Source organism: Muscardinus avellanarius, assembly GCF_963383645.1.
Source record: "Muscardinus avellanarius genome assembly, chromosome: 5".
Lineage (NCBI taxonomy): Eukaryota > Metazoa > Chordata > Mammalia > Rodentia > Gliridae > Muscardinus > Muscardinus avellanarius.
The window spans coordinates 137,515,666-137,540,823 of NC_137790.1; the positions used below are offsets into that span (position 1 = coordinate 137,515,666).

At 48.8% G+C, this 25,158-nt stretch overlaps 1 protein-coding gene across 3 annotated transcripts in view; it reads right to left on the reverse strand.

Annotated features, from left to right (window-relative positions):
• Positions 1-8,742: 8,742 nt before the first annotated feature.
• The window catches only part of DNAJC13 (DnaJ heat shock protein family (Hsp40) member C13), a gene marked incomplete at both ends in the record, with an annotated part of 100,082 nt that continues 83,666 nt past the window's right edge, over positions 8,743-25,158 (reverse strand). For all 3 annotated transcript variants that reach the window (XM_080695770.1, XM_080695769.1, XM_080695768.1), the window contains 11 exons: positions 8,743-8,849; positions 13,641-13,740; positions 16,903-17,046; positions 18,641-18,781; positions 19,005-19,184; positions 20,550-20,723; positions 21,034-21,076; positions 21,341-21,510; positions 22,924-23,036; positions 23,239-23,313; positions 24,810-24,909. In XM_080695770.1, the coding sequence (XP_080551896.1) occupies positions 8,743-8,849; positions 13,641-13,740; positions 16,903-17,046; positions 18,641-18,781; positions 19,005-19,184; positions 20,550-20,723; positions 21,034-21,076; positions 21,341-21,510; positions 22,924-23,036; positions 23,239-23,313; positions 24,810-24,909 (1,347 nt within the window). The remainder of the gene's footprint in view (positions 8,850-13,640; positions 13,741-16,902; positions 17,047-18,640; positions 18,782-19,004; positions 19,185-20,549; positions 20,724-21,033; positions 21,077-21,340; positions 21,511-22,923; positions 23,037-23,238; positions 23,314-24,809; positions 24,910-25,158) is intronic.

Sequence of the window (25,158 nt, forward strand, 5' to 3'; positions counted from 1 at the left end):
CGAGATTAGGAACACAGTAAGAGTGCTCACTCTCGCCACTTTTATTCAGTGGTGCTAGGAGTCTGAGCTGGCAAGAGACAGGTTCTCCCTGTTTCTAGATGACATGAGTCTATATATGTGTTTTATCTATCTGCTTATCTATCATTTTAGGGTTCACAAAATAGTCTTGGGACAATTCTTACATTTAGTGTCAGAAACTATGTTCCATTTCTTGCCCTGGAGTGCTGAGAAGTCTGACAGACGTGGTTAAGGGCTGACTCAGTCATGTGAAACAAGATGAGAGACTGGGATTGGAGCTGAAATTCCAGTTGAAGCAACTTTCCTGAGTTGACACAAAACTAAATATATAAGCCAGGTGTGGTGGCTTATGCCTGGAATCTCGGAGGCTGAGACAGGATCACAGGTTTTAGGCCAACCTCGTAAGACTCAGTAACCTAATGATAGCCTCTTCCAAAATACAAAAAAGGGCTGGGGCTAGAGTTCTGAGGTAGAATGCCCCTAGTTCAATCCCCAGTACAACACCACACACACACACACACACACACACACACACACACACACACACACACTCTCTCTCTCTCTCTCTCTCTCTCTCTCTCTCTCTCTCTTTCTCTAAATATTTACAGACTTATTTCCATGTGACCTTTCCTTCTGAAGAGAAATGACTCATTCCTTACTGATTTTAGCCATGGCCTTATAAACTTTTCCATGAAGTGAAGATCAAGGGCAAGAGGCCCCTTTTCCTGCTCACGGACATTGTACAGGAGCCAGAGTGTGACAAGGCAAATGTTCTTTGCAGACATTCGACTTTACATAAACTGCCCCTGAACTATTCAAAGTTCTTATACATGATAACCACATAACTTCGCCGTATAAACCATGTACCTTGTCAATGTTGAAGACACAAGGATTAAACACTAATTCTTATTTGTGTGCATAACCGAGACTTCCCATTAGCAGTTCTGGGGACTTTTTCTCTTCTACAGTTATTCCTCTCTTTCCCTGTACGAGGGATTTGTAGATGGCCAGGCACACATCTTTTAAATGCTCGAGGGCAAAACTATCATCGTAAACTGCCCCTACTCCTCTACACGTGGCCCTGGCGCCCAGTCCCGCGGGCCACCCTGTACTTTCTGGACTTGGACAGGAGTGGACAGTCTGCAATCAAGGCGTGAAGCCTTTGCTTTCACTATAGACAACACACAGTTACGACTAGACATGCAGGAGTCAGTAGGACAGATTCCTGGATGTTTCTGCGGTAACGAAGGAAACGGATTCTGTTTCGTGGTAAGCCCAGTTGTTGGAGGAAAAGGACGTCAGCGTTCTAAGACTAAAGGATTTACATTCATGGCTTTTTTTTTTTTTTTGGCGGTACTGGGGTTCCTGGAAGCCCTTCTACCTCCAGGCTACACTCCCAGACCTATTTTATATTGTTTTTATTTGGAAACAGGGTCTCTTACGCCAGCGCGGCTGGCTTCGAACCTGCGCATTCCTTCTGTCTCTGCCTCCCAAGCGCGGGGATTACAAGCGTGCCCACCAGCCCAGCTACATCCATGGCTTTTGACAGGTATGTGAGGAGGGATGATGGCCGGGGTGATGGTACACACCCATAATCCCACTGACTCTGGGCTCTGGAGCAGAGGAACTGAGTCCCAGCCCAGTCAGAGCAACCTTGAAAGCCTGTCTCAAAATAAAAAGTAGAAAAGGGCTGGGGTGTAGCTCAGTAGCAATGCTTCCATTGGTTCAATCCCCAGTACCTGCAAAACGATTTTTATAAAGTGTGTGTTCTTGTGTGTAGATAATTTATATATCACTCACCATGTTCTTAACACCAAGTAAGACTTCTTGACCAAACCAACTCAGAGATTTTGTAGAAGATACTGAAGACCAAGACCAGAATCCTGGGCAGGGCCAGTCAAGATTCTCCTCCCACTGGGCCTCGTCACCACCAGGTCCTTCCGTCCACAAGGTGGCGTGGTCTCAGCTGCTCGCCTACCTGCAGTATCACCCATCCACCCATGGTGTTCGAGACCTGTGGACCTCCATATTTTTTAAATGGTACTGGTGACTGAACTTAGGGACAGTCTACCTCTGAGCTATACCTCCAGCCCTTATTTTTTTCATTTTGAAACAGTGGCTCATTAAGTTGCTGAGGGTCTAAGTTGCTGAGGCTGACCTCAAACCTGTGATCCTCCTCTCTCAGCCTCCCAAGTCCTGGGATTACAGACATGCGTCACTGTGTCTGGCTGTTAGTAACCTCTATGTTGAGTTGAGGCGCCCAGGGTCAAGTGGATGGCCAGAACGACAGCTCATGCTGGCTCCGGAACCATGCACTCACTCCCCTCTGCCAGGCTGAGTCCTACAAGATGACACACTGGTCACCGGATAGGACTCAGAATCCACATAGCCACCTGGGATTTGGGCATATGAAAATGGATTTTTTTTTTTTATATTGGAGATTGAACCCATGGGCTCTATTTTACTTTTTTTTTTAATGTTTAAAACAGTCTTGGCTGGGCATGGTGGCGCACGCTTGTAATCCCCACGCTTGGGAGGCAGAGACAGGAGGATCGTGTTGGTTTGAAGCCAGCCGCGCTGGCTTAAGGGACCCTGTTTCCAAATAAAAATATAAAATAGGTCTGGGAGTGTAATCCCCGGAGGTAGAACGGTTTCCAGGAACCCCAGTACCACCAAAAAAAAAAAAAAAAAAAAAACAACAGAGTCTCACTAAGTTGTCTAAAGAATAGAGAGCCGGGCGTGATGGTGCACGCTTGTAATCACAGTACTTGGGAGGCTGAGACAGGAGGATCGCAAGTTCTAACAGCTACTTAGTGAGGCTTTTTGCAAATCAGTGAGGCCGTTTCAAAATAAAGAATAAAAATAGGGCTGGTAGTGTAGCTGGAGGTAGAATGCCCCTGGGTGCCATCCCCAGTACTAGAAATAAAAAAAATAAAAAGTAAAGAAGAGTGTAGCTGGGAGGTGCTCCATCCATCTAGTTCCATCCCCAGTAGTAGAAATAAAAAAAATAAAAAAACAAAGAATAGAAAAGGACAGGCTTTCACTCACACTTCTGAAGGAGCTGGAGCTGAACCATAGCTCTGGTTCTGACCAGCCCTGTGTCCTCTGTGAGGATGACCTCTCCTCCATCCGCTCCTCCAGCCCACACCATGGCAGTCGGCTCTGGCCGCAGTAACACCACACCACAGAACAGACAGTTTATAAACAGAAACTTACCGCTCACGGGACCGGAGGGCGGAGTTCAGGGTGGAGGTGCCAGCACGGTGGGCTTCACCCCAAGGCCTCTTCTCCCGGGGCTGGCGGGCAGCGGCCGCCTGGACACGTGCTCACACGCCCTTCGCACAGGGTGGGGAGCGGGGCTCTGTCGTGTGTTACGAGCAGTGATCTCATCACAGAGGCAGACCTACCTCACCTAACCCTAGAGCCTCCCAAAGACCCTGTCCCCAGCATCACCGGGGGTCGGGCCTCCCACAGAGGAATCCATGGGGGTAAACTGCTCACTCTGCGATGTCACACCAGCTTCCCCGAAGTCCCTGTGGTCCCTCCTCTCACGACTGTGGCAGAAGCACACTCGAGTGTTAGTGCACATTACAGAGGGAGCTCAAGCCAGGCGTGGTGGCGCACGCTTGTAACCCCAGTACTTGGGAGGCTGAGAGAGGAGGATCGCGGTTTGCGGCCAGCCTCAGCTATTTAGTGAGGCCCTCCGCAACTTAGTGAGGCCCTGTTTCGAAATAAGGAATAAAAAATATAGTGCTGGGCGTGTAGCTAGGAGGTAGAATGCCCCTGGGTTCCATCCTGGGTACTGCAAAAAGATAAAAAAGCGGGGGGGGGGGGTTCAGTTGTACAACTGACTTAGCAAAACTCCTTTTCCATTTTTGCTGGTATTGGGGATTGAACCTAGGGCATCCTACCTCTGATCCTCACCCCCAACACTATCTTCTTTTTTTGTTTTGAAACAGGATCTTGCCAAATTGCTCAGTCTCACTATGTTGCTGAGACTGACCACAAACCTGCAGTCTTCCTGTCTCTGCCTCTCAAGTACTGGGATTAAAAGGTGTGTGCCACCATGCCCAGCTCAGTCTATTCTTAGTAACACTGGTTTCTATCTTATTTCTAGGCAACTGAAATTCCTATTTTACCCCCAGAAGTAGCAACAGTAACCCTTAGCCCAAGTTTTATCTGCAGATACATTTTCTATTTAGCCTGTTTTTTTTTTTTCTTTTTTTGCTGTACTGGGATGGAACCCAGGGGCTTTCTACCCCTGGGCTACACTCTCAGACCTATTCTATATTTTATTTGGAAACAGGGTCTCACTAAGTTGCTGAGAGCCTCACTAAGTAGCTGAGGCTGGCTTCAAACCTGTGTGATCTTCCTGTCTCAGCCTCCCAAGCGCGGAGATTACAAGCGTGCGCCACCACGCCCGGCTTAAACTGTTTGGTTTTAAAGACTTTGAGGGAGGCTGCCCATCTTTTTTTTTTTTTTTTGGCACTGGGTAATGGGAATTGAACCCAGGGGCAAGTACTCTACCTCCAAGCCACACCCCTAGCCCTGTTTCTTTATTTTGAAACAAGGTGTAAATTATGGAAGGCCTAAGTAGCTAAAGCTGTCAGCGAACCTGTGATCCTCCTGTCTCAGCCTCCCAAATACTGGGATTATAAACGTGAATCACCACGCCTGGCTAAGGGTTGCCCATCTTTAAGAACCTGGTTTTACCTGGAAACTCAGACTTGATTTCACATGGTAATTCTTTCAAGCATGAGAGTATTTAGAAGACTTATCCGCCAGGAGCCCCTGGAGGGGTTAAGTGGGGGCCGACGGCCGGTTCCTTCCCTTGGCGCGCTCAGCCCTGCTGCCCGACCCTCGTGAGGCGAGTCTTCAGCCCTCATGGCCACAAGAAGTGCACTGGCTGGCCCTGTCAGGAGGCCCCACTGGAGCCGGAGCGTCCCTAGGAACTGGGCACACTACCTGTTTCTAATCAATTCCAAACTCTCGCTTCTGCATTTTCTCTAGGATACAAGTCGGTCTGACTGTGAGAATAGTCCATGTCTTGGTTTTTGGAGGAAACTCTTTATTCAACCCAATTGCCAAGCATCCTCCTCATTTTGGAAACTAAGTCATTTTCAGGGTCTTATTACTTGAACTTCATCTGCTGGTAAACAGGCTGTGGCTCGAGGGGAAAGATGTTTTTAGTGTAGGAAACAGATGGTCTTGCTGACTAAGATGATGTCTATGAGTCTAGAGCCAAGATAATTATAAAAATCAATGAGCAACATAAGTGTGTGTGTGTGTGTGTGTGTGTGTGTGTGTGTGTGTGTGTGTGTGTTTGCTGGGGATGGAACACAGGGCCTTTTTAAGCAAGTATTCTACCACTGAGTTGCATTCCCAACCCCGAATGTTATTTCTTTTCAATTACGAATTACTTTGTGTAGACATTAGACATAAAGGTCCTGGAAATTTGTTTTATTCTAGCTCTGATCTCAAGTATACAGATAATGAAAAGAAATAGATTTTTTTTTCTTTCAGTACTAGGGATTGAATCCTGGGCTGTTAGATCACTAAGGCTACACCTAGCCCCTTTTACTGTTTTACTTTGAAACAGGATCTCACTAAGTTGCCCAGGCTGGTCTTGAACCCATGATCCTCTTGTCTCAGCCGCCCATGTACTGGGATTATAGGTGTGCACCACTGCACCCAGACAAAAATTACTTTTTTGGTCACTGCTAACTTAGCACACTATTATCGTTGTTGTAGCTCCTAAGGCCTTTCAAAGCTGTACGTAATCCTCATAACAACCCTGTGAGAAAATGAGTTAAGAATGATTAACCTAATGTTAAAAATAATAAAATAAACTCAAAGTCTTTCTATTCCTTGGCCACACCATCTCTGGCCAATAAAAGGCTTTTATAAACCCTTTTACAGGAAATGGCGTATAACTTAAACAAATGAGTATTTCTGTAATTTCCCATTTAACGTTTTTAGGTCACAATGGACCCTGGGTAACTCAAACTGTGGACAAGGCGGGGCCACACGTAAGAGGCCATGAGTTCTCACGAGCTGAAGGAAGTTCTTCAGTTCCGGGCTGAGTTTATCAGGAATGCTTTCCAGGTGCTCTTCTTCAGATCCTAAGAAAGCTCAGTGACTTACACAGTTACTTATTTTCATCATATAATGTGCAATTCAACAGCCCAGAGTGCCTCCCTGCTTCCAGTGTCTTCACCCTGGACGGCTGCCGGTGTGGCTTTCAGATTTTGCCACCCCTGACTGCGCTCCCGAGACAAACACTGAATCCCTCGCACCTCCCCACTGTTCGTCTTAAAAGCCAGATCCGTTCCTGAGTTGGCCCCGGAGGCCGCAGCCCAGCCTGGCACACCGCACACGCCCAGTGAGCCAGCCCCGGGTCTCAGGCTGGCTCCCCTCTCAGGATCCTCACTTGCCAACTACACCAGGCCCTACCAGGCCCTACACCAGGCGCCTGGCCAGGTCCTGTGTTCACTTCCTGTGCCTTGGTTTCTGCCGTTTCCCTTCTCTACCTGGGGAGGAAGGCAAACGCTGCGTGCCGAGGCCTTGGGAAAAGCTCCCACCTCGAGAGCGAGGCCTCATGCTCCCAGGCACGTGCCTGTGCTCGGGATCGCGGCCGTCCTGCGGGTGGCGCAGAGTGCTTACCTGTGTCACGCAGAAGTGGCTTTCATTTCTTACTGTGTTACTAGCTGTGTGACTTTGGCTAAGTTGCTTTATTTCTCTGAATCCCATGTTCTTTAACTGATAAGCGGGAATTATATTCAAAGATTTGTTGAGAGAATTAAATAAGGTTATGCGCTGCTTGGCAGAGAGTAAATATTTAATAAAGATCAGCTGATGCTGGCATTCAGGCACCAATGACTGAAGACTAAATGGGGCTTTAAGTGCCAGGCATCAATTCACAGTATTTATATTTTCTTAGCATTTAAGGAAAACTATTGCTGTTGACTTATGGTCTCCTAAACACCCACTCCCAGTTTAGTTGTAAAAATCTCTTTTTGTGACTATATTTTTATGTCAAAAAATTTAGAAACTAAGACAGTTACATATTAAGATTAATGAGTTTATTACTCCATAACTTTAATTTGGGAAATGATAAATCTGACGCACAGCTTTGAACTGGTTTGTTGTAGCTGTGTGACTGTTTTTGGAGGGGATGAGTGCGGAGAATCAAACCCGAGGCCTCTAAGTGCTGGGCAAGCGCCCCAGCGCCCGCGCTGCTCATTCTTACCATCAGCTGTGGCATACGCTTGGTTCTTGCTTCCAAGGCAACTTGGAGCTTTGAGATCCCCCTCCTTTTATTTGATACTGGGGATTGAACCTAGGGGCAGTCTGCTTCCAAGAGATACCGTGGCCCTTTTTTACATTTTTAAACAGGAACTTGCCAAGTTAGTGAGGATCTCATTAAATTGCTAAGGTTGATCTCAAACTGGTTATTATAGGTGTGCACCACCACGCCTGGCTGCCCATGCTCCAAGAAGCGTTTGGGGCTAGAACAGCTCAGTGGAAGAGTGCGTTCCTTGCGTGTGCAAAGTCCTGGGTTCACTCTCTAGCACCAAGAAGAGGACAAAACCCAACAACAAACAAGAAGTGCTGTGTATACTTATGTTCTTGTAGTTTGTAGTCATACGACAAGATCTGTGTGCTGAGATCTCTTATTTGAAATTATGCACTGGCACTTTCATTTTCTCTGCTCTAAAAATCTTAGAATTAATGTACATTAAGTGCTTACCAACACCTAGCCTATTTCTACATATGTATGGAAAATAAATGAGATGCTGTATGTTTTTAGAAACTTACATATGGCTGAAATATCGATAAAGGGAGTTAAGAATGAACAGAAGTGTCTGAGCAGGCTCTCTTCCTGAGACATTGTGAATTTGAGGAAAAGTATATTTATAACTGCTATATCTGTCACAGAAAACAAAAAACCAGGTCTTCAAGGAAATCCTAAACTAGACCAAAGATATCTCATTAACAAAGCAGTCAATTCCCTTTATTTTTAAAATTTTATGTACACATATGAATGATCTGTATAATGTACATTCAATATAGAAAGCTTTATATATTTGATAATGTATAGAACATTTCACAATTACACTAATCTCTTACATAACATCTTGACATCCATTTTTAAAATTTTTAAATTTTTTTGCACAAGCTCCTTTTCATTCAATTTGGTAAAGCCAGTTATACACACCGACGTGCACTGTGAGCTCTCAGAAGATTAATGATTGGATTCCAGTGAACAGGGAAAGGGACAAAAACCTCAGAGTGTCCGATGACGGGAGTGGACGGCCGTGAAACACGATGGGGGGCGTCCTTTCCGGGAATATGTGACTTAGCCCGATTTCTGTAGACTGTAGCTCAACCCCCACAGTCACACTAATTCAAAAACATTATAAAAACTAGGAAGAAAGGTTTCTTTTGATTCACAGTCTTGTAAACAGGTATAAAGGAACAAAATGTGCTTACACACATCAGGAAGAAGGTCCTTGTGCACCCACGCAGGTTCATTCAGAGTGCTCTCCTGAAACGTGATAGTTAGAATCGCTGACTTTTTTCCTAAATAAAAATATATTTATAGAAAACGGAGTAACACTGTCATGACACCAGGAGGAAGGCAGTAAGTTTGCTTCAACGTGTCAGCTGGGGGAATGTGGACTTGGAACTGGCCTCTCAGCGCTTACAGTCTCTGTGAACACTTCAAGTTTGATAGCCAAGGTCGCCTGCCTCGTGGTCGACTGGGGGTGGCAGGTTCGACATGACTGATGAGGAGGTACCTGCAGTAAGGTAGCCAGCAACTCCAGGTCCTGCAAGAGAGAAAGAAAGCATGCTACTTAGGAGAGTGGAGTCCTGAGAAAACAGATGGTTATGAGAAGGTCCGAGCTGGTCAGCTGCCCCAGCAGGAGGCTGACGACACGACACACAAGTTACCTAAGTGTGCGCCTGCGCTCAACAGCTGCTTAGTGCATCTCTACAGCTTCTGCTTTACTCCATGACAAGGTTAAAAATCACTTTGAATTTATGCTGGATGGTAACACTGGTGTGAAATATTTTCCTTCTCATGTCTGGATTTAAAAAAAAAATCCTAGGCAATGAAAGAGCTACATCAAGTGGAAAAAAATGGGAACAAACAGAAAAAAGAACCCCCGAGTCAGCCCAGCCCATCCCCATCCGGGCGCAGACGGGTGGATGGGCCTCTCACCGGCAACACTGTGTCAACATTCAAGTCTGCCCATTTTCATTTGGTGCAAGAACTGCAGTTCTAACAAGTGGCACCAAATGAGCGAGGGCTGCTACACCAGGTCTCCAGGGCTGCTACACCAGGTCTCCGAGGGAAGTGGACGTGTCATAGGTCAAAACAGGAATGCTCTCGGAAACTGTGTCGTGTTAGATGCATGTGTCTCTTCATCTAAAGTCCCTGCTGCACGACAGCACCGTGGAGGCCGGCTCGGCCACGCTGTGTGCTCCCGGGCTCAGCTCACACACTGCACAGACATGTAATTACATCCTAACAACACTGCACACACTAACACGTACTTGCAAGAGAAATCATAGCATAATACTGAATATTGAGCGACATTTTAGCTGAAATTGCGGGAAGGAGGCAAATGGCTACAGAACACGGAGGGTTAGGACTAGAGAGGTGGTGGGAGCGGCATGCATTTAGCAAAACGTTTCTCTACCTGCTTCAGAGAGCTACACAGAAGTTAGCAAGCTGCCTGGCAGGGGTCTAGAGCCCGCTCCTGAGCTGAAGGGGGCTGCTGCCAGTTAGAAGGGAAGGAGAGACACCTGGGGGGAGAAAAGAAACGTCAGCAGCCAGGGCAGAGGCGAGGAAGCGTGACCAGCCAAGCGGGCAGCCCGAGGCCTCTCCCCGGCAGCGTGGGCCTGCACAGCCCGCGGGGGAAAGGCCGCCAGGTCGCTGAGCCCTCCAGCCACGGCGCCACGCGGCCCGGCTCCCACTGGGCAGTGTAGGCAGAAGCCAAGTAGCTACAACGCCGTCACACAGGTCTCACCAAAGACGCGGCCCTCACGGGAAAAGCCTCACTCACTCCGGACGGTGGCTCCTGAGCAATCCTGACCGGACACAACTCAGTGCGCATCGCGAGAGTCGGTGACGGGACGAGACCGTGAATGGGACGCAGAGTGGACTGGTGCAGTTACTGCACTGGGTACTGGGCACCCTGGGAAAATTCACAGGTGGTGTGCTGCTGGGGACTCAACATTCGAACACCGCAGTACTTACTGACCACCAGTCACGTGAACGACTACTTTCCAGTTATTTGGAAATAATGCCTTCATAAACTCTTAGGCATTTCTCTTGCCTACACATGGGTAAAATATTTCTGAGGCATTACGAGCACCGTGAGCTTCTCTGGGGCTAGGATCTGGACTGTGGAATGATGAGCCTAGGGAGGACACATCCTAATGCCACCATCTGGCTCTTTAGGACAGGCAAACCGAGTCCTCTGGGTTTCTGCAAATGCAGGCTGCGGCGCCCCCCGCCCACGGCTCCAGCCTCTCCTAGGAGATGCCTGGTCATCAGGACAGGGACGGAGCAGTTAAGAGTCTCCAGAGAACAGTGGGAAGAGCCAAGGAGCCAGGGCGTGTGGTGACACTGATGAGGAGGGTGCGCTTCAGGGGAATGAGGACAGAAGTTAGCAAAGGGTCCAACAGCACAGAACGCCTGCTGCAATGAAGTGGCTGCATGGCGAACTCCTCCCCAATTCCAGCTCCCGAAAGCGTCTGAAGACTCTTGGACCCCCATGTTCCTCGTCACTGACTTTCTGGTGAGCTAACCTGGGGATTTTCACAGCGGACAGCCATTCTTTGTTAGAGCTCTGAGCTCACTGGCACCATGCTGTTCTAGAAGCTCATGAATGGCCAAGTAGCTGCAGGTGCTGGATAACAAGCAGCCACAGGAAGAACCCGCGTGGGCACTTTCAAATAAGTATTTGACAGAAAACAGCACACCCGGCTAGCCAGAGACCGTGGACGCAGGCAGTCTCTGAACCCTACCTGGATTCAAATTCTTCTTCTCAAAGTCTGAGTGTGCAAATGAATGAAACCTGCTCAGGGGCCAGGGAGAAGAAAACCATGAACGTATCTGGCTGTTCTCATCTCCGACATGCTGTGGTAATGGCTTTCCTTGCGCCTTCAAAATCACCCGCAGCGTCCTCGGCCTGCCTGTCCAAGGAAGGCTGGCGGGGCGCTCCCAGCGCTCCCCAGCTCACTCCAAGCAGTGGGAGGTGCCACGCCCAACCTGCACCCTCTGAGCCTGCAGGCAGCTCCAGTGCCTGTGATGAAACCACATTCCAAATCGGCCCAGCGCGGGCTCATCCATGCAGCCCACACAATGGGATTTTACCAGTACTGAAGTGTTTTCTCTTACTCGGCTCTCGACACACAAGACATCAGTGGAAGAACACAGGAATGTCTGTGTTCAAACACAAAGCGAGCGCGGCAACCCAGGCAATGAGCCCACACCCACTCGGCTGCGCTGAACTGAACGCGAGCTCGGCCCTGGAGCAGAACAGACCGAAGCCAGAGGAGGGACCCAGAACCCAGGCCTCAGCAGCGAGGGCACTGCGCAGGAGTGACCGCAGCCTTCAGCTGCAACCCTAGAATAACCCAGCAACCCAGGCCGCCGCCAGGGGGCTCACACTGCTGCCTCCCTGCCCCACCCAGGGAGGAGGGGGGCTCTGCAAACCTTCCCTCTCTTTCCCCAACCCCTCCTGCTTCCCACATCTGCTGGCTCAGTCAGAGGCCACCTCAGCTGAAGCATGACAGGAAGCCTCTCCACCAGGACAGGGCTGAGGCTGCGCACTTGGCCACAGCCCGCCGAGGCGGTCTAGGACACTGCGGCTTCACCTTCAGTCATGGCGTGTTGAGCCCCATGGACAGCAACGCATCAGAAGGGGCCTCTGGAGAGTGGCCCGAGATCGACACAATCCTGCTCTTGGGCCAGCCTGTAAGTGCTCACAACTAAGAAAAATAAGCGGACTTTCCCATCACACTCCCTCATATGCAAAGTGATACACATGTGCAGGCTGGAAGGAGTTTAGAGACGGTTTTCAGCGTGCCTGTGAGAACATACCACTTAGAAGATACAGCGTTACCCCACATTCCAGAGACAGACACAGACGGGACCACATCCGAGGTCTCAGGAATGAGAAGCAGGGCGTGAAGAAGGGAGAAGGAAAACCTGCCACAGTCTCTTCCAATTCACAGGAGGCCAAGTGCCAGAGCGCCACGTGCATCAAGCTGAGGGTCTGCTCCAACTAACGCTGGGAGTGGGGAACAGCCGCATGGGCGCGGTGAAGGGAAGGCAGGCGCCACAGCAAGCCCCAAACTAAGGCCAGGAGAACGCCCCACAGTCCCTGTGTCTGAAAACCCAAGACCCAGGCTTCGTGGATTAATGAACTTCTACACTGCAGCCAGGATCACGAGCACAGCCACACCGTACAAGAAACGCAGACTGCTTCTCGCCACTGGCCCGCAGCACCCTGGTCGGAGGACGCGGCTGGCATCTTTTTGCACGCTCTCACTTCCGGCACGTGGGAAGAACCACTTTAGTCTTCAAATTAAGGGCAGCTTGAAGACTCGTACTTAAATGGGAGCCAATGTGAAAACGACCACTCTAAAATGATCCTGCAACTAGTGTGTCAGGTGGACGTGCGTTCTGAGCCTCAGACGTGGATGACCTTTGAACATTAAGAAGTTAAACATCCTTTTGCTTATGACGCTCACACATTCCCCCCAGAAGAGAGCCGATCCTAAATATTCAGCAAGTCGGCGAAGGCATCGGAGTGCCGCTGATTGTTCTTACAGGGATGGCCGACGCTGCCGGGGTTCTGACACATGTTTGAGAGAGACCTGTCAGGGGAGGGAGGGCCGTGCCAGGGACTGAGCCCAGGGGCCTTCTACCTCCAGGCTATACCCCAGCCTGTTGTTCATTTGTTGTTTTGAAACAAGGTCTCTCACTGAGAGTCTTGCTAAGTTGCTGAGGCTAGCCTTGAACCCGAGACCCTCCTGTCTCAGCTTCCTAGGTACTGGGATTACAGGCATGTGCCACCATGCCTGGCTGAGATAAATACCTTAATACTCATGTGCTCCAATATAACCTATGACATCAGGATTTGTTTTTTTCTAAATGGGCACTATTTTTTTTTTAGGGGCGAACGGGGGACATTCTACCTCTGAACTACACCCCCAGCCCTTTATATTTTTTATTTGGAAACAGGGTCTCATTAAGTGCTCAGGGGCTTGCTAAATTGCTAAGGCTGGCCTTGAACCTGTGATCCTCCTGTCTCAGCCTCCCAAGTACTGGGATTACAGGCATGCGCTACCACACCAGGCTGACACCACTATTTAACTGGACCCAAACCAAACAAAGTACATGTTTTAACATCTACACGATAATAGCTGCACACGGTGCGAGGACAAACACAGCAGTCTAACTCATGCTCATAGGACTTCCAAGGAAGGACAGCGTGGACCAGGAAGACACTGTGGGTACCGTTTTAGTCTATTCAGGGACAAAGGAAGGTCCAGGCGGCTTCTGCCGACTGTCTTAAAGTAACCAGTTACGCAGGACTTACCTGTGAGGTATCCTGCTGTTTGTGATTCAGAAATGAACAAATCATGTTTCTGATCTTTGAAGGCACTCCAGACTGAGGATCGAGACAGGATTTCATTCACCTGCGGAAGCGAAGCGAAGGCTTTTGGCATGAGTACGTTAGGCACTATGTGTGGGAAGACGGTTCAAAAAGAGGAGCAATTTGCAGAATGACCGGGAAGGTCGGTTAGGACGGCGCAGGACGGAGCAAGAACACGCGCTCGTCAAAGCCCACCGCGGCTGCTGGGCTCCTCGGCACGCAGGCCACGGCGCACAGCCAGCCTCCCTGACGGGGGGGAGCGCCCCCGAGCCACGGCGCACTAACGCACACGTAACTTAACAAGAGGCTTCCTGACAGACAGGACAGGAGCAGATGGCCGACAGCGTGGAGTGGGCTGCTGAACTGCTTCTGGGGAAGGGTCTGAGGAGGGCTGCTGCAGACACGAGCTAAGACTTTAAAACAGTCACTGACTGCCACACTGCTTAACTGTGGTGGAGAATTGAACCCCAGACTGTTTATTATTTATTTTGAAACAGGTTCTCACTAAATTGCTGAGGCTGGCCTAAACCTGTGATCCTCCTGCCTTAATTTCCCAAATACTGGGATTACAGTTGTGTGCACCATGGCTGGCTTAAAGCAGTCTTTTATTTATTATTTATTTATTTTTTTGGTGGTACTGGGGTTCCTGGAAGCCCTTTTACCTTAGGGCTACACTCCCAGACCTATTTTATATTGTTTTTATTTGGAAACAGGGTCTCTTACGCCAGCGCGGCTGGCTTCGAACCTGCGCGATCCTCCTGTCTCTGCCTCCCAAGCGCGGGGATTACAAGCGTACGCCACCACGCCCGGCTAAAGCAGTCTTTTAAGTTATGGGTTGTGACCTGTTAAGAGGATTATAAAGTCCACTGGGGCAGAAGAACATACTTTAGAAAATGAAATGGTCAAATACAGAAAGTTTCAAAGCATCACATATCAAGTGGGTAAATGTTCTGTCAACTCAGTAATGAGCCCAACTGACAAGTGTGCGAGTGTGCAGTGGGCTGAGACGAAAGCGCTCTCATTATGACACAGACAGTGATGCTCAAGCAGTGCCAGCTTAGAGAATGTGTCTCCCTGGCCCACGTTCAAACTCCATGTTTACTGCATGGCTCTTAGGAGGTGGGCACGGCACAGCGGTGAGAAGACTCTCGGAAGCCGGGGAGCTGGCGGCCTGGGGGTGGGGCAGACAGTCCCAGATAATGGTCTGGAAAGCACTGATGCAGAACAGGTCATGGAGCTGGAGGGGGCCCTGGAGCGGAGCAAGTGACGCGCTGAGAAGGGGGCAGAGGAGCTATATTTGAATCTCGCGCCGCTCTCCTGAAAGTGAAGAGCTGGCATCACGGTCCTTTGCTAATGTCCTCACCAGGACCCTGGGGCAGAGCCAGGGGGAGACAAGTGCCCCCGGGGATATGCAGGAGGGCCCCTGGGTGGACTCAGAGCACCCACGAGCAGAAACCAAAGAGTACTTAAGAAAGCAGACATGCAGTTAATGACTGCAGCAACCTATGCCGTCTATCTTCTCTGATAACTAAGGGCAACGGCAGCAAAACCGATTCTTCTGGGACACACAAACCTAGTGGGTTCACTCATGAAAGGCTTCGGCCGGGCGTGGTGGCACAGGCTTGTCATCCCTGCACTGGGGAGGCTGAGACGGCAGGATCGCGGTTCACAGACAACCGCAGCTACTTAGGAAGGCCCTAAGCAACTTAGTGAGACCCTGTTTCAAAATAAAGAATAAAAACAGGGCTGGGAGTGTAGCTCGGAGGCTAGTAGAATGCCCCAGGTTCAATCTCCCATACCACACACACAAAAAAGCTTTCATTGAAGTAAGTTGAAAGCTCTAGAAGAACACTAGCAGGCAGACGCCGTTCCCAGGCCCATCAGTGGAAAGGGATGAGCGGCATCGCTCAGCACGGAGAGAAAGCACACGCTAGGGACCGAAGCCAGACACGGGGCTGCGCGTGGCGCGCCGCCAACTAGGGACGCACCAGAGTAGACAGGCTACAGACAGAAAGCAGACTCCTGCCGCCTTTGGGGCAGGGAAAGGACAGAGCGGCCTCACAGATGGCGGCGTCAGAGCTGGGCATGCAGCGTCCCCAGAGGGGCTCCTGTGCTGGAGCGGCGGCGCCGGGCTGTGGCCGGGACGGTCTCTACCTGGCCTCTCGCTCGGCTGCCCGGCCACCGTGAGGTGACGGCGCCTTTGCTTGCACGGCGCTCTGGGCCATGCCCAGCTTCTCACCTCGGAGTGGGCCGACCGTGCCCTGAGCCAGGTCGCCTCTGCTCTTCTAGCCTGGGCCCGTCAGGCACTGTGGCCACAGCGACAGAAAGCCGACCAAGGCAGGTGTAAGGACAATGTTTTGGAGCTAGATAAGGGGGTATCTGTCCCAAACTGTGACAATGCTAAATGCCAATTAACTGTTCACCGTAATATAGTTGATTTCATGCCATGAAAATTAATTTAATAAAAAGATTATTAGTAGACAAGGCTATCCAGCAAATCAAACAAAGACCTTCTCAAAAGCAACAATAATAAAAGAAGAACATTTTGCCAAACAGGCCTTAAGTAGGCAGATGTAAGCAGCTGAAACACAGATTAATGCACATGGAAGCCAGGGAGGAATCCAACACTTGGCAAATGCTAGAAAGGAATGGAGCACCGAGGCGCACGCCTGTAACCCCGGATGTGGGAGGCCGAGACAGGAGCATTGCAGGTGCAAAGCCGGCCCCAGATTAGTGAGGGCACCAGGACCCCAGTAAGACTGTTTCCAAACAAAATAAAATAGGGCTGGAGGTGTAGCCTGGAGGTAGGATGGCCCTGAGTTCAATCCTCAGCACCACCACCACCACTACAAGAACAAAAGGAAACAGAAAGGAGATAAAAACGGAAACATTCTTCATCCTTTACAATGCTGTGAGTGGGTAATGACCATGGCCATCATCACCGATCGACTACAACTGCCAGCTTCCCTGACCAGTAATCGGTGCTGCTTCTCCAAGAATCTTGGCGTCTCTCTTCCTGCAATGCACAGCATGCCAGCCCTACGCAGAAGAGCCCCGAGTAGATTTTCTTCCAGCTGTGCCCCGCCGTGCAGCCAGTCCTCGGTCCTGGGATCTCCTCCAGCTGCAGAACCACACCTGGATGCGGCCCTGAGCGGGAGGCCGGCCTGGCGCGTGGGCCTCACAGGAGGCTGCCCCGCACGCTTACCTGCTCGCCGTACTGCAGGCTCCGCGCCATCGCCTTGAGCGCTTTCACGATCTGAGCCTTGGTGGCCGCCGGGCTGTCCAGAGTTTCAAGGCCTATGCCTTCAAGTAACTTCAAGAGGTAAGAGACCAGATCTGCTCTCAGGGCCTAGAAGGAACAGGAAACATGCATAACTCTACTGGAAACGTGTACATCACCCCTCAAGAAGCACTTTTACCCTAGAACCACACCTGGAAGACGACCCTGTTTTCACGGTATTTTAACGTCAGGTATAGATTCTTACTTTAATAATCAGCGGCAATGGCATTCTTATTTAATGAGATTTTATTCTCTGCCATCAGCGGTTCTAAATGCTATACACCAATTACTTCACTTAACCTTCCTATCCCTGACAGATCAGGTGCTGTTATTATCACAGATGGAATAACCAGCGTACAGAGGGCAAGACACGTGCTCATGACCGCAGAGCTGGGGGCGGGGTCTGTATCTGGAAGGAAGTGGCGACCCCGAGCTGTCAGCCACTGGCTTGGGCACCTGCTCTAAGGACACTCCATGATGAGGCGACCATCTCTGAAGTGTCTTAATATTTTCATATTTCCTCAAGACACAGTCTTTGCTGCCACCACAGGGTGCATCGCAGCCTAGTGAACGCTCAGTAGTCTCCTGGTATCACATATTCACTGGAACTGCGGGGTGAGGGGAGGGACACTGGCGGCACACCTCCTTTTCCTCCCACTCCTGAGGGTTTTGAGCTCTGAAGCCTCACACCTGAGGTCGCAGCGCCACCAAGTGGCAGCAGGCTCCTGCTCTTCCCAACCCGCACTGACAGCCTCTCCCCCTCCTTGGTCTCCAGGGACTTTAGTGCCAAGGTGGGGCTGCAGGCGAGGCTGCCAGGCGGGCAGAGGGAGAAGCACAGACAACAGAAGTGTGGGCCTGGTCTGCAGGCTACAGACGTCATGTACCTGGTCATCTGGAGGTAATAGGGAACCACTGAGGGGTTTTTAAGATGAAGAGTAGATAGGTTATAGTTTACTTTTTAACATTTACTTTTATTACATATATTTATGTATGGAATACAAAATGACTATGTATATCCACAATGTGAAAGGAAGCTTTGGCACAGCTATCACTCTAAACATTTATTTTTATGGTGAGAAAATTTAAAACGTCCTCTTAGCAACTTTGAAATATATATTGTTAGCTCTAGTCACCATGCTGTGCGATATAACTTTAAAAAGCCATCACTCCTGAGGAGCTATGCCATTAACCAACGCACCCCATTCTGCCCACCACAACGCTGGCACTCTTTCCATGAATTTGTTCTAGAAAGATTATTTGTAATGGTTGCTAAATTCATCTTATGATTTTTTTGATCCTTCAGCATCTGTCTACTCTACCCTGACACCTAGCAAGTCCTGGCTTCACTAGAGAAATATTCTTTGAAAAGAACAATAAAAAGTTTGGCATTCTACAGCATGCGTTCAAAAATGAATAAAAAAAATAGAAAATAGATTAAATTTTTCCAAGGAGTTTAGCAAGCTAAGGATAAATGCCCCAGAAGATGACCAGTATTGGAGGATGGTAGAATTTTTGACATCCGACCCCGCTTTTCTCTATGTGTAGATGAAATCTAAAGTTGAGCACGCACAGACGCATACGCTACCTCTCATCAAACTCAGGGAATATTTGTCCGGTATGTTTGTCTTCCTAAAACAGTGATAAAATCTAGAAAGTCGCTTACTTGTGCTACCAGGTCACCCTGCTCCTTCTGGAACATTCGGTTAATGGCTTCACAGGCCAGACCGACAGTGTCCGCTTGCTTCTTCATCCCATTCATCAGTGGGCCGATGGTTTCCAGAGATGCCATGGCTCGAACACACAGCTATGTGCCCCAAAGAGAAAGTTACTTGTAGGAAGGCGTAGTAGATACCATGGGGACGAAATTACCATCCCCTATTAATTACACTATTTAAACGTGCTTAAGAGTCACTGAAATACCATGCAGTTCATATGCATAAAAGCACATGGTGGAAAAAGGATTTACACCACCATGGGCATTAGCCCGGAAGAGGAAGCATGTGCTAACGCGACGGACGCATCGATACCTCGTTATCAGACAAGGCGTGGATGACGCGGATGGCGCTCTTGGGGATGGCGCTGTTCCTGTGGCCCATCGCCTGGATGATCCGGGGGAGGTGGCCCAGCGGCGGCACCTGATCTGCCAGCTGTGGCTGCGCGCTGAAGAGGCTCACAGTCGCCATTGTCAGAGTTTCCAGAGTTTCCCCCTGGAAGGTACAGAAGGAACTAGGATGCTGAGAAGCAGACATACACCAGGATTTGAAGAATTCTAAGTGACAACACTGGAGAACTGATGCACAAATCCTAAGAGAAAAACAAACTTTCCATGTCTTTGATAAAGACAAGAATACAAAGGACTTAAGAATGTGCTCTTAATCTAAAAGCCTTCACTGGGCCATTTCTATTGCAGATGTAAAAGATAACTCCCTAAAGATATCACTCCATGTCAACGCTGGGGACTGAACCCAAGGCCTCCGGGCACCCTCCCTGTCCCTGGGAATGTGTTTTAGAGGCCAACTATGTATGAACAAAAGTCTTAGTGGAGAGAAACATGATGGTGGAAAGTGACACTGATAAGTATTTAGCACACTAATCCCATTTTAAAAAATGTTTTGCCAAACTAATGACAGTGACTAACACACGTGAGCCCTCGCAGTGAGCAGACGTTGTGTGATGTGTCCCGCACATACTAACTTATTAAAGCTCGCCAAAGGGGCAGGGCAGCAATCACTCTAAACACGAGGCCGCCGAGCCCCGTCAGTGGGCGAGCTGTGACTGGGCTCCCGGGCTGTCTCTCCACACAGCTCCAAAGCTGGGCTGCCTCATTATGCCAGTCATGTCTTACGATCTTTCAAACTCAACGTTCAGGATTTCTGACCTGCCAGACCAAGACCAAGGCCAAGGCCACCTCCCGGCTCCCTCTATTCCCCGCGGCCTCTGGTTCTGAGCAGAGGCACAGGGCTCGACCATGTGGGTTCTAGTCTCAATTTCTGTGAGAAGGGCCCTCCCTGCCATACACACAGAGTGGAGTGAAGGACACAACACACTTTTACAGACACACTCAACACTTTGGCTTCTCATTAGCTATATAATCACCGGGGATGGGGTGGCTTCTATAATGTTAGAAATAACATTCTTTCAATAGAGACAAGTCTATTTTTTTTTTAAATTATTTTTGTGGTGGTACTGGGATTCCTGGAAACCCTTCTACCTCCGGGCTACACTCTCAGACCTATTTTTTTATATTTTATTTGGAAACAGAGTCTCTTAAGCCAGCGGAGGCTGGCTTCGAACCTATGTGATCCTCCTGTTTCCGCCTCCCAAGCGCAGGGATTACAAGTGTGCGCCACCACGCCCGGCTCTGACAACTCTGTTTTTTTTTTATCAATAACCATTTTACTAAAGAGTTTCAGTACTAAAAATAACAGAGATCAATGAATATTTTTTAACTTAGATGTGGCTGCTACGCTGGAAGAGGCCATCGGTCTCTCCTGTACAGTCAGCTGATGAGTGAGGATGTCAGGTGAATCAAGCAAGCTCTTTGGAATGCCCTGTGGAGGACGGAAACTTACGTGAGGACTATTCTTCTCCAGGAGTTCGGTTAATTTTTCTAACAGTGCAATAAGAAATTCTCTGGGCTTTCTTAAAACCCAAGCTGGTTGTGCAATAAAGATTCTCAAGAAAACTCCTCCAACAGCAAGTTCACCCTCTGCTTCTCCAAAGACCACAGCAAAGTCTTCAGGCAACTTTAAAAAGAGAAAGAATCTTAGTCAAAATACAACTCCTATTAATGCAAATTTCATACAATGAACTAATCCTAATATAACCAGACCAAAATAATTATGAGTTTTGTTTTCTCTTAGTAAAGTTCAGATTTTTTTTTTTTTTTTTTTTTTTTACTGATTACTTACTTAAAAGATGAGTATTCCTACTTCTTTGTCACAAACTTTACTTTCCAGGGGCATATCCAAGTGCCTTAATAGCACAACCATAGGCCAACATTAAACTGAGTGAGCAGGAATTTTTTTCAAAGCAGAAAATAAAAGTATGTTTTACCTTCCAGTTAACATCGGGGTTGTCTCGCTGATTTTTAAAGTGCCTTGGGAAAAAAGGGCAGGGATACCACACTTCAGTCACAAGATAACACTGTGTTCACCTGAGCACAGGGAGCTGCTGCACCAGGGTGGGAATGCGCCCCCCGGGGCCCCGGAGGCTCTTCACCTGAGCACAGGGAGCTGCTGCACCAGGGTGGGAATGCGCCCCCGGGGCCCCGGAGGCTCTTCACCTGAGCACAGGGAGCTGCTGCACCAGGGTGGGAGATGCGCCCCCCGGGGCCCCGGAGCCTCTCTCAGCCTTTACTCACTGAAGCATCATTTCTCTCACGGTTGTGGACACTTTATCTCTGGAACTATCATTCCAGATCAACTCGGGATTCTCATGAGTTCCTTCGAAGATATGCACAGCCGCTTCTGGGTTGTCTCTCATAGCATCCATGAAAACGCTAGGCAGAAACTTCATCAGTGTAATTCGAACCTGCAGGAGGAAGTTTCAGAAAGAAAATGAGAACGGTCTCACTGGCAACATCTGCGGACCCGGCTTCCTTTTTACGGTTTTCTAAGACAGAGGATGAGTGCATTTTGTGCTACGGATGATGTAGGAGATACACGTTACCCGAGTTCTGGAGTGGAAGGAGACAGAAGCCTCGGTGTATGCAAAGGCAACTTCAGCAACACTCACCCTGGCCTGGCCCAGCCTGACTCGCCTATCAAGACCATTCCCATCCCCACTCTCACTTCAGAACCGTGAAGCCTTCCGAGGGCCCAGCGTGACGCTGCCAGCGTGCCCCTGGGGTCCCTCCTTCCAGCGTGCTCTGAGCTGGCCTGGGCTTCAATGCCCCCTCACAGGAACCACCTTTTCTCATGCTACTTTTGCATTTGAATGCATTTACTTGGCTCTACTGTTTTACATTGTCTGGTGCCTTTTCTCAGGAAGGATTTAAACAGTAGCACGCACGCGCACAGCCTGGGGACTGGAGCGGTGTGGGGAGAGGAACTCGTGCTGGCAGGCGGCGCACCTTCACCTGCCACGCGGGTCTCTCCAGCCACGCTCTGCCCACTCTCGGCGTATGCAAACCCTCCCTTGTCCTGCTCAGGTATTTCAAAGCTCAAAAATGCTACTCAGGAGCTCGCTTCCAAGACATACTTATTGTAAACATCAAAGCATCCTTTAAGCAGCTAACAGCACACAATACAGTTACATGCCACCCTCCTCTGTGCCGCACAAAGGACACCTGTGGAAATTCAGAGTTACCGTCTGCGGCGCTCGGGGGCCGGCACATGAGCGCTGCTCCTCGTGAAACCCAACTCAAAACAGTCAGGGGACTTTGATTACACTTGTTTCTGAATGAAATGCTATTCAGAACTAATTGTTTTAACAAGTTCCTACTCTCCAAACTGGACTTTGGCTCCAGAGACCATCTGGTCATCTCAGATTTGGAATAAAAGACCCTCTTGCAGAGTGGGAAGGTGAAGGCTTGGTACACGCACCGTCCTCATCAGCCTCCCTTTCTGCAGGCGACATGGCCTTATCCCCAAGCAACAGAACGTGAGACACAGACCACCAGTGCCTGCACTAGCTGCCTTCCTGAGCCGGGGCCTGCGGTGGGACTGTCTGACCTGCCTCTGTCATAACCTAAGTGTACTTTTGCTCTCTCTTTGACAAGACAAGCAGTTTACCACCACAGTCCACACATTCTCTCAGGACACCTTGATTCTGATGCAGGATTCCTCAATTAGATTTCTTGAATAGTAATACACAGAAGCCTTTCCAGTAATGTCAGCCTTCCAACTTTCACCTTCAAATCATTTTCTTACAGTAAACTTTAGGAAATCAATAGCAAAGTAACAGCTTTAATAACTTTCTTCTGAGAACTTAATCTGTACTCACCTTTGGACCTATGAGTTTATCTGCTGTCATTTTGGCAAACAGTTCTGCTGTTTGGGCTCGAACCTGTGGATGTGTTGAATTGCAGAACATATCCAGTAAATAAATCAAAGCTCCTACGACAGCAGAAAGAAATAATCAGTGTTATATTACGCACAAGGAATACGACTCTTCACTCAAGTGTTCATTATCAACTTGACTTCAGCTCAATGAAGCTTGCTTTTTGTAAAGCATTCTTTTAGCTTATTAGAATGCAAAAGCAGCTCAAAATAAGCTTTATGTATGAGCATGACTGGGTGAGAAAACGCTATACCTTACCCTTTGCCATTGCTTCTTTGATGATCTTTGTACTTGATGCCAAAGCATAAAGAGTTTCCAAAACGAGCTGGCGACCTGCAGATTGAAAGGCGTTTCAGGAGCACACCGCAGCCCGTCAGCTTGCACGCTGGGGCGTCAGCTCTGTGGGTGCCGAGCTGCAGGCTCTGCTCAGCACAGGCTCACTGCACCGTGACCAGCAAGGCAAGGACTGCCAGGGCTGCGTTACCAAGACGAAGCCGAGGCCCGCGTACCCAGCTCATGGCCCCTCAGCCAGCGGGTGGGGCTGGTCTTTAGTCTAGGTCTGTCTGACTCGAGCCCACACCGTAACCACTGTTCTCCCTTCTCACTGTTCACTGCACACAGACAATATTCTCCCTCTTGACGTCAGAATGACACCCTACCAGGTATCTTCAATTCTGACTCAGTGCTACTGTCTTAGGAAAACAAAGAAGTTCCAATCTTAAGACAGTGAAAACCAATACAAAGTCAACTAAAAAGCTATTAAAAACCAATTAAAAGAAACAGAAGACACCAACCAAGGCTATGGATATAATGAAAACAATCTGCAAATGACTTGTGAAGATTTTATGTGTGTGCGCGCAGCACTGGGGAGTAAACTCAAAGGCATCCTGCCTCTGTGCTGGGCCAGCCCGGTTTCACTCTTTCCTTCTGGAACAGCTCTCTCTGGGCTGCTGAGTGTCTTGCTAAGTTGCTGAGGCTGTCCTCAAACCCGTGGCTCTCCTGTCTCAGCCTCCTGAGTCCTGGGATCACAGGCATGTGCACCATGCCTGGCCAAAGTTGCCATATTTAAAAGCCATTTCAAGTGCATCATTTATTCAGAGAAAAAGTTTATCCAATGAAAATCCAACTCCACCCACTTCACTGAACATAAAGGAACTTGGAAGCCACGCAAGACCCAGGAAGGAGGAGAGAATTTACACTGAGGAGGAGTGAAGGGCACCGAGCCGGGAGCCGAGCACGCCAGCTGAGCGAGGTGCTCTGGCAGCCTGTGGTGACGGCGGATCACCCTGGACTCCCTGCCACTGCTGGACTGAGGACTCAATTTAAAAACTAGACGGCTGTGCAGTTTCTACCAACCTCGCTAGTGTAGGCTGGGTGCAAGGGATGAAGCTGGTGTGTCTTCTCATCTTGTGGCTAGTCCACCAGGAGAACACAAAGTGCATGGGGCTGATGCTTCTTCACAAAACACAAGCAGCCTTGACCTTCATATGTTCTCTGGCATCCCATACCAAGTATTTCAATTCTTAAGCCATGAATATTCCTTAATTCCCAATGACCTACGCTCAGATTACTCTAGAACAACTGGAAACCGTAGACACTCTGCGTTTGTGTTTGGACCTCTCCCACCCAGCTCTCAACTTCTGATATGAGAAGCCCAAGATAATTTTACTAATTTATGTTAAACATGACCAGGAGGGCAAAGCAACTGTAAAGAAAAAACAACTAAACGGGTGACATTTGCCTGAAGTTCTGTATCAACTACGTTCTCACTCCTGCCCCTGGATTAGTCGTGCTATAGTTTCCAAAACTCCATTTGCAAAAATACCTACTTGATGGCAATGAATGTAGAAGAGCCAATAAATTGGACAAAACCATTGATTCTGCAATATTGTTGACACAATCTTGGCTTGATGTCACTATATTCACAACCTGAAAATTAATCAGCAGGAATATTAAGTTCTGGAAATAATTATGGACCTAATCAAATTAAGTCCTACAGACAACAAAAATGAGAAAAATGTTTGAAGGACAAAAAAAATCTAATTTTAGAGAAAAAGTTAATGTTAAAATAATTTTAGTGTTACTTTCATCTCTGAGACTGATCTGAGGAATAGTAACTGGAGACTGAGCACTCTCAATGCTACCCCATCTTTTTTTTCTCTTCACAAAATAACTCTA